Here is a 15,488-nt window from a genome sequence, read left to right as displayed (position 1 = left end):
ATTATGGGCCATAGGACCTGAACCCACGTTGTACTTTTCTCTGTTCTCTGACTGAGACATTAGATTTCATGCGAAATTGAAAAATGTGAATTCACTGGCTGCTTGACAAAAACTACTGTATTTTCAAAGATATTAAATTGTTTTCTCACCTGGAAATTGTCACTTTCCTGGCAATTCATTCTTGTGTTTGCGTGTAAGATATTTCTTGGAGAAAACGTGCTCAAATGTATGCCTTCATATACCTCTTTTTGCTTCAGGTACTCCCACGTCAAACCTGTGGCCTTTTCACACATACCATATTCTACAAGGAGTACCCTGGAGGCCCAAGAGAACTGGACAAAAGCATCAGAGGAGGAGAACTGTTTCTTACTGTTCTTCTTAATCCAGTAAGTGCATAACACATCCTTAATTATGATTCTTTATCTTCTGATATTTTATCACAAGATTTGGGCATTACTGGGCACACCTGTACTGGGCATTCCCCTATTCTAATTACCCTTGAGAAGGTGGCCCTCTTGACCCTCCACAGTCTGTGTGCAGAACATATTTGTGTTTTCTTTTGATATTGCTGGGTGCTTTGCTAAATATTTCAGAGGGGAGTTAAGCGTCACTTACATTGGAATAAAATATACAGGGGTCATGAGTTTGAAAGCTAACAAAGCAAAACTTACAAGCTGCCTTCTGCAGCACTTGGTATCTAACATCTCCAGATATTTCAAAACACTCTGCAACAATGACGCATTTTTCAAAATTGTACTTACAAATGTGGTATTGGTTATGCAACAACCAATTTCCAGACAGCAAAATCCTTGCACGTTTCAGTGTCTAATGAGTAGTTGATCTTTTTTAGTTATATTGAGTGAGGGAGGTTACTTAACCAGATACCGGAACATAAATCTAATGCTCTTCTTTAAAATATTACCATGGGGTTTTTACAAGCCACCTAAAGGTGCAACCTGGCCTCCATTTACTCTCTCGTCTGGAAGACGGTTCTTCCATCTGTGCAGCTGCTCCTCAATGGTGGAGATTAAAACTGACATCTTCCCTCTCATGCACCAAACTTGTGAGTACGATTAAATAAAATATCTCATTGTTGCAGAGTGTTTAGAAATATTTGGTGACTGTAAAAGACACCAGGATACCTCGCCATAATTAGATCAGGTGTCTTGCCAGTAATCTTACCTCAACCTGTCTTGCTTGAAATCACACTATTTGGCTATTATCACAGTATCATGTTAGTTTAGAGACTCCATTATGCACAAATTTCCTGTCAACAATGACAGCATTTTAAATATAATTGCTCTGGGATGTCTGAGGTTTGTAAACATGCTGCTCTTTCTGTCTCTGCTATCCAGTTTTAATTACTATGATAGACGGAGGTCAAATGTTGAATCCATTTGCACTTTGCACAAGAACACAGGAATGAGAAGCCGGAGTAATCCACCAGGCCTCTCCAACCTGCTTCACCATTCAATATGACCGTGGCTGATCTATGCTGGCCAGAGCTTGTTTTCCATGTCAACTCCCAATAACTTTCAATATCTCGATCTTTCAAATATTTGTCCATCTCCACCTTTCTCTACATTTACGACCCTCAGAGAATAAATTTATATGCACTGCATTTTTAAATGTCTAGCCATTAAATGTGTAACCATGTGCCCTCTTCACGACTGTACCACAAATGGAGAAGACAATAGACAATAGGCAATAGACAATAGACAATAGACAATAGACAATAGGTGCAGGAGTAGGCCATTCAGCCCTTCAAGCTAGCACCGCCATTCAATGCGATCATGGCTGATCACTCTCAATCAGTACCCCGTTCCTGCCTTCTCCCCATACCCCTCACTCCGCTATCCTTAAGAGCTCTATCCAGCTCTCTCTTGAAAGCATCCAACGAACTGGCCTCCACTGCCTTCTGAGGCAGAGAATTCCACACCTTCACCACTCTCTGACTGAAAAAGTTCTTCCTCATCTCCGTTCTAAATGGCCTACCCCTTATTCTTAAACTGTGCCCCTTGTGACTTCAACATTTACCCTGTCAATCCCCCTTCGGATCTTTTATGTTTTACTATGGCCACCCCTTATTCTTCTAAAAAAAACAAGTCTCAAACTATCTAGTCTCTTTAGGGAAACATGGCTTGTAATGAGGTGAAGCCAGAATTCGGTGATCAAACCATGTTAGAAATGAAGTGATGTCTCATCCTACAGTAGAAGTAGCTGTGAAGCACAATTTTACGATTGTCATATTAAAAGTGTGATCAGCCCATTGAATGGTGAGGATGCAGGAGGCTGCTTCTCTAACAAGTGCCCACGCAAGTCAGGGGTGTACGTGTCAATTAACTATTTCACTTTGTTTTGTTGTAATCTGGATTTAGGACTCTGAAGACAAGTAACTGCAGATAATGTTTTATCAGAAGAGACACAAAATGCAGGAGTAACTCAGCAGGTCAGGCTGCATCTCTGGGGAAGATGGATAGGCGACGTTTCAGGTCAGCATCGTTCTTCAGACTGATCATGGTAGGGCCAAGCTTTGGCCTGCTCCACCTCTCTTCCAGCTTTCTCAACCCTTCTACAATCAGTGTGAAGAAAGGTCCCGACCCAAAATGTCACCTATCCATGTTCTCCAGGGATGCTGCCTGACCTGCTGAGTTACTCCAGCACTTTGTGTTTAAGACTCTGGTTTTGTTTGTTCAGTTGGCCTATTTGGGCTCTACGATCATCTGGGATATCTGTGCTCCTCCTGCTTTGGTCATTTCATCGTCCCTGAATTTTATAATTGCAGAATGTATCTTTACCTGACAAGGTGCTCTTTGCTGCTAAGCTGCTCCTCCTCTCTGCCTTCCTTTCCTTTATTTAAAAAAACCCTGAAATTCTATTTATTTGACCAAGTTTCAAACATTTCAAATGGTCCTGTGAAGTGCATTTGTAATGTTTAGCTCCAAAAACATTTTGCTTTATTCACATGGTAAAGAGGTCACAGAGAATATGAAAATTCTCTACGTACATATGGCCCATTTACTTTGTGAGCTATTGATTGAATGAGAGTTGATATTAACTTGGGCCATACTGCCAGGTATGAGAGCTATCTGAAATGGCTGTTTAAGTATTGGTTAAACTACCATAGACTGCTGCAAGATGGATATTTGTGTTGTATTTCATAGCTATTTGACCATGAGTCCAGGGACATTTCATAAGGAGCCAAGAATGACAATTCACAATTTATTTCAATGATTTTGATGAAAGTGCAGAGTGTGATATATTCAAATTAATTAATGATACATAACTAGGAGGGAACATAAGCCGAGGGGCTGCTGTGAAGTCTGGAAAGAGATATGGATAGGCTAATGGATGAGGAGAAAAGGGGAGGTGGAGAATTATGTGGGAAGATGTGAAGTCATGCACTTTGGCATGACATGAACATATAGGTCTTCCCAGTAATTAGGAAGGCAAATTAGCCTCCATAGTAAAACAGGTGGATTACAAAATTAGTCTTGCTGACACTGTACTAAAGGTTTGATGAGACCTCATTTAGTTTACTAAATACAGTGTTTAATTTCTTAATTATAGAAGGATTTTCTTGTCTTATAGTCAATGCAATGCTAACACATTAGATTGATTCAAGAGATTAGGGTATTGTCCTATGCAAAAGAGATTATAGGAGCTTGTTCTATATTCTCTCGGGTTTAGAGGAATGCAAGATAATTAATTGAGAACTACAAGAGTATGAGAGTTTAACAGGAAGATACTAAGAAGTTGTTTCCTCAGTAGATCAGGAACAAAGTAATTATCGACCTGTGCAAGGAATTAGCCACTTAAAATTGAAATTAAACTTTTCTTTATATTGACATTGTGAATACTTGGAATTTTGTAGCTCACAATATTGTGGATACCCAATCTTTGAGTGGATTTCAGACTGAGATCATTAGATTTTGGAGAACCAAGGGAGTAAATTAATATAGAGACAGAGCAGGAAAATGGAATTCAGACAGAGGATTAGACATGATCTTACTGGATGGCTGAGCAGACACCTGAAGGCTTCTCCCACCTGAATTTCTCATGCTTTCATTGCATACAATTCATCGTAAAAACAACAGCAATGTAAAAGAGTAGTGCCATTAACCATTAACTACTTTCCTTGACCCAAGTTGCAGAATCCAACAGTGCATCCTATATTAAGTCCCTAGTCAGTCATACTATATTTACAGCAATAAAATGGAATATTACAGGCAGATTACAATACACTAACTACCACAATAATACGGCATATTTAGTGCTGTCAACTTGGGGATGAAATGTCCAGAAAGTAACCTCACCACATAATAATATTTGGATAACAATAAAGGTACTTTATACTTTTATATATATAATAGATAGCAGGAAAAACAAAAATAATACTGTAAAGATCTGGAGGCTTTGGAGTGGGTGCAGAGGACGTTTACCAGAATGTTGCCTGGATTCGAAGGTTTCAGCTCCAGGGAGAGGTTGGATAGACTTGGATTGTTTTCTCTGAAACGTTGGTTAAGGGGAGACTTGATAGAAATATATAAAATTATGAGAGGCAGAAATAGGATAGACAATCCAAACCTTTTCCCAGAGTGGAATTGTCCAACACTAGAGGGCATAACCATAAGATGAGAAGAGGAATGTTTAATGGAGATGCAGAGGGGACATTTTTTACACAGAATGGTGGGGGCCTGGAACACATTGCCAGAGGTGGTGGTGAAGGCAGATATGATAGTGGTGTTTAAGAGATTTTTAGATAGGCACATGGAAGTGCAGGGAATAGAGGGATATGAATCATGTACAGACAAATTAGATCAGTTTAACATGGCATCATGTTCGGCACAAACATTGCAGACAGAAGGGCGTGTTCCCGTGCTGTATTGTTCTATGTAATCTATATACTAAAACTCTCGTTTGTTTGTTTGTTCCTGAACTACAGTCAAAACGGTACATGATAGCGCGACAATTTTAGGCCCACCTTACTCACCGTCGTCCCTTTGGTGCTAATGGAAGAAGTTTCATTGAAATCGGTGTTATATTTTTAATGTCATTCACATTTTAAAGTTTAAATCTATCTCCTCGGGAGGGAGGGGGGAGGGAGGGAGGGAGGGAGGGAGGGAGGGAGGGGGGGGGAGGGGGGAGGGGGGTAGGAGGGAGGATAAGGGGGGTTGAGGGGGATGGAGTGGGGGTTGAGGGGAGGGGAAGGGGGAGGAGAGGGTGCTGCACCAATGCAGGAGAGGTTTGGGCCCAACGGGTCCACTTGGACTAGTACTGAATTAAATTAGCCTTAATGTTTATCCTTTCTATAGAAAGCCACGCACAGTTAATTATAACTTTGAAAGATGAATTATCACATCAATTTTGTTACTTTTTTCTATTACCAGAGATTGAATAGATATGTAAGTCACAAAATTGAACACTGCTAACAAAGTGATTAGAAAGGATACAAAGTGCTAGAGTAACTCAGCATCTCTGATAGCAACTCTGGAGAACATGGGTAGGCGACGTTTTGGGTCGGGACCTTTGCTGAAGGAGAGTTCCGAACCGAAACATCACCAATTCCTGTTCTCCAGAGAAGCTACCTGACCCGCTGAGTTACTCCAATGCTTTATGTCCTGGATCTGCATCTGCAGTTCATTGTTTCCAACTGAGTTAATTCTGAGTCACGTGGACAAACACATAGCAACTCCTTCCTGATTTGTTATGGGGTGAGTTATTTGAATACCATTGCAAATGTTTCCTGGATCAATTTTACAGTATACAAAAAAAGGTGGCAAAAATATTGGTAGCGAATGGTAATTTGATGCCATTTAAACTCGCCTGTAAAGCAAAGATTTGGTAATGTGTGGAACATATACTTTCCCTGATGCCAGTTACTGCTAGATTTCTGTTCAAAATGATCTCTATAATGCAACACCAGAAAAGGTGTCAAGCTGGCTGAGCAATTATTCAATATTTTTTTAAATATTTATGAGTGAAGCACAGCCCTCATTCACTTTTGCAGTCTTATAAAATCACACGCCACAGAAACAAGTTCCTCAGCACAACCCATCCATGCCAACCAAGATGCCCATCTAAGCCAGTCCTGTTTGCTTGCACTTTGACCATATCCCTCATTACCTTTCGTATCTATGCATCTTTCAAATAGAGTGATATAGCATGGAAACAGGCCCTTCGGCCCAACTAGCCCGCACTAGCCGATATGTCTGAAGAAGGGTCTCGACCCGAAACGTCACCCATTCCTGTCCAGAGATACTGCCTGTCCCGCTGCGTTACTTCAGCATTTTGTGTCTATCCTTGGTGTAAACCAGCATCTGCAGTTCCATCCTACACATTTTGTCATGTCCCAGCTACACTAGTCCCACCTGCCTGCATTTGGCCCATATGTCCTATCCATGTACCCATCTAACTGATTTTTAAATATTGCTATTGTACCAGCGGCAACCTCAATCTGGCAGCTCGTTCCACATACGTGCAACCTTCTTTGGATAAAAGTTGCCACTCGGGTTTCTATTAAATCTTTTCCCACTCAGTTTAAACCTCCACCCTCAAGTTTTTCATTCATCAACTCTGGGGAAAAACAAGCTGTGTGCATTCACATGCTGCTCATGTTTTTATGTCACCTCCCAGTTTCCTACACCAAGGGACAAAGGCCTAACCTGTCTGATCTCTTCCTCTAACTTAGTCCCTTGAGTCCTGGCAACATCTTTGTAATTTCTTTCTGCACCCCTTCCAGCTTAATGATATCTTTCCTACAGCAGGACGACTAAAACTGAACATAGTACTCCAGGTACAACCTCACTGAACATAGTACTCCAGTTACAACTGTAACATAACGTCCCAAATTATATTCAATGCCCTTACTGATGCAGGCCAGCATGCCAAAAGCTTTCTTCACCATCTTGTTCATCTGAGATGCCACTTTCAGGAGATTATATATGTACTCCTAGGTCCCTCTGTCTACCTATTTTAGCATCATCTGTAAATTTACTAAACATGTCTTGTATATTCACATTCAAATCATTGATGTAGATTATAAACAACAATAGGCCCAGTTAGGGGTGCCGACTATCTCACTCCCAAATATGGGACAAGGTGACGTCACCGCCCCATGCCCCACGTGACCTCACCCAGCCAGCGGCCACGTGCTCCCGCCCCACTAATGGCAGCCGCCCAGGCCGGAAATCGGGTTGTTACGCAACCTCCGTTAGGCGGAGCCCGGGCATCCGGATCTAGACTGTCCGGAGCTAAAGTATATTAAACCTAGAGTTTCGGGACCTAAACTGTCGGGTCCTAGAGTGTCGGGCAGGGACTTCAGCATCTGGGCCCACAGCGCCCCCCTTAGCCCAAAATACAGGATGTCCCGGTTAATACCGGACAGTTGGCAACCCTTGGCCCAGTACCAATCCCTTAGACAAACCACTAGTCACAGGTTTCCAGTCCGAATAATAATCTCCCATGATCGACCTCTGCTTTCTACCATGAAGCCAATAATGTATCCAATTAGCTAACTCTCCCTCAATCCTATGCAATCCAGCCTTCCAGAGCAACCTACAATGAGGGGCCTTAACAAAAGTACATCTTGAAGTACATCTAGATTATGTCTACCACCCTACCCTCATTGTCCTTCTTAGTTGCTTCTTTAAATAAACTAAATCAAGTTCGATATATGATATGTCATGCACAAAGCCAAGTTCATTATCCCAAGTCAATCCCTTTCTTTCCAAATACATGCATATCTGATACCTCAGCATCCCTAAACCCCCCCCCCCCCGTAACTTACCTATCACAGACGTTAGGTTTGTAGTTCCCAGGTTTTTCTTTGCAGTCCTTCTTACATAGTGGAACAACATTAGCCACCCTCCAGTCTTCCCTCACCTCATCCGTGTCTATTAGCGATTCTTATATCTCAGTCAGAAATCCAGCAATTTCTTCTCTAGCTTCCCATGGTGTTCTACGATGTACCTGATCGATCAGGCCCCAGAGATAATATCTCCCCTCAAAATATTTACCTTCAGAATATAAATCTATATATCTACCTTCAGAATATAAAATATAGAATATATCTACCTTCAGAATATAAACTAAAGGATGTAATGCTCAGGCCACAATTGAATTATTGTGAGCATATCTGAGAAAGGATGTGCTGGTGTTGGAGAGGGTCCAGATGTGGCTTACGAGAATGATCCCCCGGATGATTAGGTTAACGCTTGGGGAACATTTGAAGGCTCTGGGCCTGGACATGCAGAGGACACAGCCTCAGAAAAGAACAATGGAGATGAGGAGGAATTTCTTTAGCTACTTCTTCTTGAGTTTGAGGCAGCAGAAGTTATGAAGCTGCTTCTGCTTCTGCTGTCTCTGTTTGTTGTCGTTCGCCTGACTGTGGTCGGTTGACAGGGCTCACCACGGGGAGGTCGACAATATGAGCCCCATTTCTTTAGCTAGAACGTGGTGAATCTGTGGAATTCATTGGCACAGACAGTTGTGGGGGCCTTTGGTTATTTTTAAAACAGAGATTGATAGGTTTTTGATCGGTGTTAAAGGTTACGGGGAGAAGGCAGGTGAATGGGGTTGAGAGAGAAAAACAGATCACCTATGATCGAAAGATGGAGCAGACTCTCAATGAGCTAATTGGCCTAATTCTGCTCCTGTGTCTTAAGCTCTTCAGAGGTCTTATGTTGTCCAGCACCTCCTCTACTGTAATGTAGATAACACCAAGATATCACCATTAGCTTTCCCGAGTTCCCTAGTGTTCATGTTTTTTATTCCACCGTAAGAACAGAGGAGAAATATTCATTGAGTACCTCGTCAATCTCCTGCAGCTCCAAACAAAGATGCCCACTTTGTCTTTGATGGACTCTATTCTCTCTCTCTAATTACCTTTTCCCCTTAATATGCTTATAAAATTACTTTGGATTTTCCTTGATCTTCTCTGTCAAAGCTATTTCATTAACCCTTTTTTCTCTCTTGATTTCCTTCTGTAAGTATACTCTTGCATCCTCTGAATGCCTCCAGGGGTAGGGAGCTTGATTCCTCTTTCTTTGTTGTAACCAAAGTCTCTAAATCTCTTTTCATCCACAGTTCCTTTCTCCTGCCTGCTTTGCCCTTCACTCTAACAGGAACATGAATACCTTGATCTCTCACTACCTCACATTTAAGAGCCTCCCACTTGTCTGACATCCTTTTTCCTGCAAATACCTTATTCCAGTTAACTTTTGCAAACTTCTGCCTAATAACATCAACATTTGCCTTACCTCAATTTACAACAAACTTGTGGACCAGTTCTGTCCTTGTCCATAACTATTAACAAACTAATAGGTCACTGTTCCCAAAGCACTCACCCACTGACACCTCAGACAACTGCCCTAACCTGTTTCTTAGAGAAGGTCATGCTTTGCCCTCTTTTAGTGTCTTCCATACACTGCCCAAGGAAACTTTCCTGAATGCACTAACAAATCCCTACTGTCCCTGTCTATAATAGGAAGGTTAAAATTGCCTATTTTGATCGTCTTGTAATTTTTGCAACTCTCCGCAATTTCCCTGTACATTTGTTTCTCAAATTCCCACTGACTGATTTGACTGGTGTACAATTCCATCATGATGCCCTTCCCCTTTCCCTTCCTATCTTTCCCATCTACCTATAAAGCCTCACTAGAAGATCCATCCCTCAGTAATTCCATTTCAGAAAGCTGTCATGAGATTCACTAGCCATAATGTGAACAGTATGCTATTAAAAACTCATATTCAATGTAAAAAAACAAGTATTATCATGCCCAAGGTATTTCACAGCAAGAATACTTGGAGTTTACGTTAATGTACTCATTTCTGGAGAAGGTGTAAAACAGCGCACCCTGTGGAGAGGCAGGGAATTGTGGGCATGTCTTGTGCATTTCTGCATCTAATTCCACATATGGCTGTCCCAGATGTTGCTGTCAGTGTCAAGTGTAATGATGGCAAACACTAACAGTTTTGCTGTAATTACATCTGCAAAATTCAGGCATTGCTAGAATTAATTTTGGGAAATGAGGTGGGTGAAAAAAAAATTGCGAGAAAATTCAACAGGGTCATAATCGAGAAAGGGCAGCAGGATCAGAATAAGGTAAAATTCAGTGAAGGATGATGAAAGGGTAATGAACAAAATTAATAATATTACATGGGGGAGGTGTAGAAGATAAATATATTCCGTTGACAAAAATAAATTTCACAAAGGGATAATCCTGTGGATAAAAGAAGAGGTGTTACATTCTAATTGAAAATGAATGCGGATTTAATAATAAAATTGGAACTATCAATGCAAATAAAAATCGATGAGCATAATCACCCCTGAGGGGAAATGAAATGTAGGAAGCTCAGAAGTGAATAAGCAAAAAATGAAGTGTTAAAACCAAATGTAATTATGGTTAATGTGGTTTTTAAAATCTGGCGCCGGAGTTGTTTTATAATATGCTTGTGGAGGTTTTGGGAGCAAGGGGCAAAACTGGTCATCAACAATAGAGCAAAATGGATGATGATGAATCTCAGCTTTGAAAGATGCATTTGGCTTTGAGAGGCTGAGGAGATGGACATTTGCCCTCGGATGTTCATAGCCCTTTACTATCATCGGCTTCCTTTGGTGAGGTACGTTGAAGGATAAAGGAGCCCAAAATCTAGTTCTGGCATCTTTTGAGCTATTCCATCATGATTCCACCAGTTAGGACGCCAGATAGAAGCTTTACGTTTTTTTTCCCTTGCTGATTGCTAATTACATCTGGAAGTGCTCCAATTAAATACTTTCCATTGTGTTTGGTTTTAACCTGGCAATGAACACATTTCGACCAGATTACTTAAATACTGCATTAAATTAAGGCAACATTTTACAAAAATCTGTAATCCTGCAACAATAAAACAAATGTGCATTCTTTCTCAGAAGCCCAGCTGCAATTTTGCTATGTTTGGTGACTAAGTAACTGCACGCCATCACAGATTAGACCAAGGTCCCTTGACCTTTAATGTTTGATTTCAACTGCAGCCTAAATTGATTGGATGTAGTTTACTGTTTGATGGCTGGAAGGGGTTCTCGGGCAAACTGTTTCTGATCAATTAATGTTTAAATTCACAAGTTTGAATCAATTTCTTTAGAACACCGAAGCATGCTAGAGGGAAGAATTGAAAAATACCAACCTTTATATAAATAAGCTATATTCTAGTATTAGTCTAATGGTATAACCATCCAGCCGATTATCCAACTAAAAGAGGCCCAAATAATATCTGATTGGTAGTTTTCGAAAGGCAGAGCTTTTTGGTGTATTGCTTTTCCTTCGACCAATGGAATTTTCTTCATAATACTTGTAATACATAATACCTGTATTACATAATACATAATACAGGTATTACATAATACCTGTAATACAGAATTGACAACTCACTATGGTATACCTGTACTGTAACTGGCTAGTCTTACCTCTTTTCTGTCATTATTATTCTGTGCTAGGAAAACTAATGTGATGGCTTCCTAGGTAGCAGCCAGCGCCATCTAGGCCCAGTAGGTCTGAACCCTTCCTACATAATCATGACTACTATCTCTTGAAGATTAAATCTGATGAAGAAAGCCTTTGCATATTGGAGTTTGAGCCCATAGTGACAACATTTCTTATGAGATATTCTAAACGGCCTCTGGACTTGTGGCATGGATGAGTTCAGAGTTGATACTTTTGAAGTTGCCACATATAGTCATAGTCATACGGCCAAGAAACGGGCCCTTCAGCCCAACCTGCGCACCCCGACCAACATGTCCTATCTACAATTGTCCCACCTGCCCGCGTTTGGCCCATGCCCCTCTAAACCTATCCTATCCATGTACCTGTCTAAATGTTTCTTAAACGTTGAGATAGTATCTGCCTCAACTACCTCCCCCAGCAGCTTGTTCCATACACCCATTATTGAAAGGTTACCCCTCAGGTTCCTATTAAATCTTTTCCCCGTCTCATCTCGATTCCACTACTCTGGGAAAGCGACTCTGTGTGTTTACCCAATCTATTCCTCTCATGATTTTGTACATTTCCTCTCATGTTCCCAGGCAAGCTGTTGTTCAGTTATGCAATGACACACTCCTTGAAAGATGCTTTTGGAGGCTCAAGTATCTAGTTGTCTCTTACCAAAGAGCAATCTTGTGTGTTGCCCCCGCAAGGTCAATGCTCCTTGTCCCTGAGCAAAGGAAGGAGCATAGGCATTCTCCAACAGCTTGTGTCTGATTCATTCCTTGATTAATTGATTGAAAGATGCAGCATGAAAAAAGGCCCTTCAGCCCACTGTGTCGATGCCAGCCATCGATCACCTGTTTACACTGGTTCTATGTTATCCCACTTTCTCATCCATTCCCTACACACTAAGGACTATTTAGAGAGGCCAATTAACCTCCAAACCTATGCATTTTTGGGATGGTGAAGGAATCTGGAGTTTCCGGAAAAAAACACACGAGGTCACAAGCTCCTTGCAAACTCCAAGGTCAGGATCAAACCTGGGTCTCTTGTGCTGTGACGTAGCAGCTCCACCAGCTGTGCCATTGTGTTACCCAACCACCGCCACTTGTTCCTCTTCACCTGTGTTCCATGATACACCAAGTAATGCCACTTCCTGAAGCACATTAATTGTATCTTCCTGAACATGTCTCGCTAACCATGTCTAGCAAGTCCATTGTCATTATTGCATGCAAAGTGCGTGAATAGGTTTTGGAGAGCACAGATTTGTGCTGAAAATACATGTTTCATTTTGAATGTGTGAGGTGATTTCAAAAAAAAATCTTATTGCACTACCAAACCAGCAAGAATGCAGTGGAAAGGAGGTTCTACTTACTTCTGACCCAAGAACTGGTACACCGGAACACTACACAAAATTTAGCGCATCAATAACAAGATGAGAAAACCTCCCATGCAGTGCACCGTGACCCACTGGTGAAAAGAACAAACTCCACAATTTCATTATCAAAAAAAAGATACATCATGCTGGAATAATTCATCAGGTCAGGCAACATCTCTGCAGAATGTGGATAAGTGACATTTTGGGTCTGGATCCTTCTTCAGACTCTGTTATTTTGACACAATCAAGTTGCTCATTGTAATTTTTGTCAGGTACGAAAAGTTGATAACAAAATTACAGTGAGCAACTTAGGCAAATATTTATGTTGATGAAGCTCCATTGTGTCCAGCATTGTGCTGAAACATGTCTCTTGCAGATGCATTTACTCATTTCTGATTTTATCCACAGATTATAAACTCTATTCTCAAAATATTGATGTCTTTGCAGACCATCCAAACAAAATACATGTATGCAGTGTATTCAGCCTTGAACTGAACTACCTACTACCAAAACTACCATGCTTGTTTGCCTAGGAAATGTTCTTTCTTATTTTCAAATTGCCCCCTTGGTTTTGCCACCTCCCTTTCTCTGTAATCCCCTCCCTTTCTCTGTAATCCCCTCCCAGTCTCCAATCTTCCAAGGTCCCTGCAATCCTTTGCATCGACCATCTTATCATTAGCATTAATGGACTTAACAGTGGTTTCCTTGCATTTAACTGCCCTGATCAAAACTTCGTAATTTCCTTCCTAAATCTCTGCCTTTCTACTTGTCATTTCTCCTTTCAGAAACGTCTTTATATTAGTTTATGTGACTCAGTGTCACATTTTTTGGATACTGTCTCTTGAGCAGGGCTTTGGTATGTTTTACTACCTTCAGGGTGCTACATGAATGCAAGTTGTTGACCTGTATCATCCACAATGTATAAACTTGAGTTTATCCAAGGCATAGCTATCACACCATCTCCGTAAATAAAATATACAATACAAATATCATTTTGTGTTGTTTTATAGAAAAAATATGCTTCTTCATTGTTGCAAATAATTGATTAAATGATTTGCGCTATGAGTAGGCAAAGATGTTTGCAAATGATTGAGAATGATCAGCAATGATCACATTGAATGGCGGTGCTGGCTCGAAGGGCCGAATGGCCTCCTCCTGCACCTATTGTCTATTGTCTATTGTCTATCACCCAAAAACCTACAGTAATGTACTATTGATTCTGATGTACCAGTTCTTGGGTCAGAAGATATGGGGTCAGTGTATTGCTATTGGGTCAGTGTATCTAAACAAAGCAAGCAACTCTCAATGACTGCCCTGAATCCCACTTTTTGGATGCATTAACACACTAAAGTTTTGAACATGACAACTTTTTCCTGGTGGTAAACACATCTGTCATTGTCTTGCTATCCTACAACTTTTAATACCAGTTAAATTGAAAAACAACACCTGATATTCCCCCTGGGCATTCCGCAACCCAATAGTATGAACATTGAATATTCCAATTTCAAATCATTTCAGATAATCCTTAACTCCGTCTGTTCCCATTTCTCTCACCACCCCCCTCCCCCCACCCCCCCCCCCCCCCACTTCCTTCTCATCCTCTGACTGTTGGGAAGTCCTCCCACTGTTGTTCCCTTTCCCACACACTCCCTCCAGGCCCCCACCACACATTATCCCTTTTCATCCCACTCCTGTTTCCACCCACCCACTCATTTTATCCTCAAACTTTCCCTCCCATCTGTTTCTGGTTCCATCTGTCTTCATCTCTCCCCTATTTGCTGCCATTGTCACCTTCCATACTTGTAGCTATACTCTAAGTTAAACTGAAACTGAACTGAACTGAACAGATCTTCACCTTCCTCTCCCATCACTTGGCTCCATTGACCTTTTTTTCTTTCGTGTACTTCCATCTGCCATCTACCTGCCTCAGTTCCTCAATTCCATTATTCCCCCTTCCTACCTAGCACCATCGGCCCATCATTCTCACCCCTCTTTAGTCCACCAATCACCCACTGGTCCCTGTCTCACTACTTCAACTCTCCTCTATATACTGGCCATCTTCAATGTTAATCCTGATGCAAGGTTTCCCCTCAGAGATGCTGCTTCAGGGAGGAAAGATTTCATAGGAACCCAAGGGGCAACTTTTTTACACAAAGGGTGGTAGATATGTGAAGCCTGCTGGTAGAAGAAGTAGTTAAGGCAGGTGCTATCACAATGTTTAAGAAATAATTTTGATAGGATAGGTTTTGAAAGGTATTGGCCAAAGGTGGGCAGGTGGGACGTGTGCAGATGGGCATGTTCGTCAGCATGGGCAAGTTGGGCTAAAGGGCCTGCTTCCATGCTGTATGACTATGACTGTCACCTACTGAGTGCCTCCAGAAAAGGTTGGTGGGTGTATGAAACGAGCTGCCAGAGGAGGTAGTTGAGGCAGGTAATATAAGACATTTGGACAGGTACGTGGATAGGGAAATGTTTGGAGGTAATGGGCCAGATGCAGGCAGGTGGGACCAGTTTGGTCAGCATGGGCAAGTTGGCCTGTTTCTGTGCTGTATGACTCTATGACTCCAGCAGATCGTTTGCTGCTCCAGATTCCAAGCATCTTCACTCTCCTGTGCCTCCAAGTTCAAAACATGTTGTAAAATCCTCAA

The 15,488-nt window shown here is 41.4% G+C and overlaps 1 protein-coding gene across 4 annotated transcripts in view; it reads left to right on the top strand.

Annotated features, from left to right (window-relative positions):
* Positions 1-15,488, top strand: part of LOC144595246 (bifunctional heparan sulfate N-deacetylase/N-sulfotransferase 4-like) — a 717,307-nt gene that overhangs the window by 629,604 nt on the left and 72,215 nt on the right. For all 4 annotated transcript variants that reach the window (XM_078402506.1, XM_078402496.1, XM_078402516.1 and 1 more), the window contains one exon: positions 258-386. In XM_078402506.1, the coding sequence (XP_078258632.1) occupies positions 258-386 (129 nt within the window). The remainder of the gene's footprint in view (positions 1-257; positions 387-15,488) is intronic.

The sequence above is a fragment of the Rhinoraja longicauda genome, chromosome 1 (assembly GCF_053455715.1).
Source record: "Rhinoraja longicauda isolate Sanriku21f chromosome 1, sRhiLon1.1, whole genome shotgun sequence".
NCBI classification, from domain to species: domain Eukaryota; kingdom Metazoa; phylum Chordata; class Chondrichthyes; order Rajiformes; family Arhynchobatidae; genus Rhinoraja; species Rhinoraja longicauda.
Note: the sequence above shows the minus strand (reverse complement) of the source record. Positions and strands in the feature narration are given on the sequence as shown.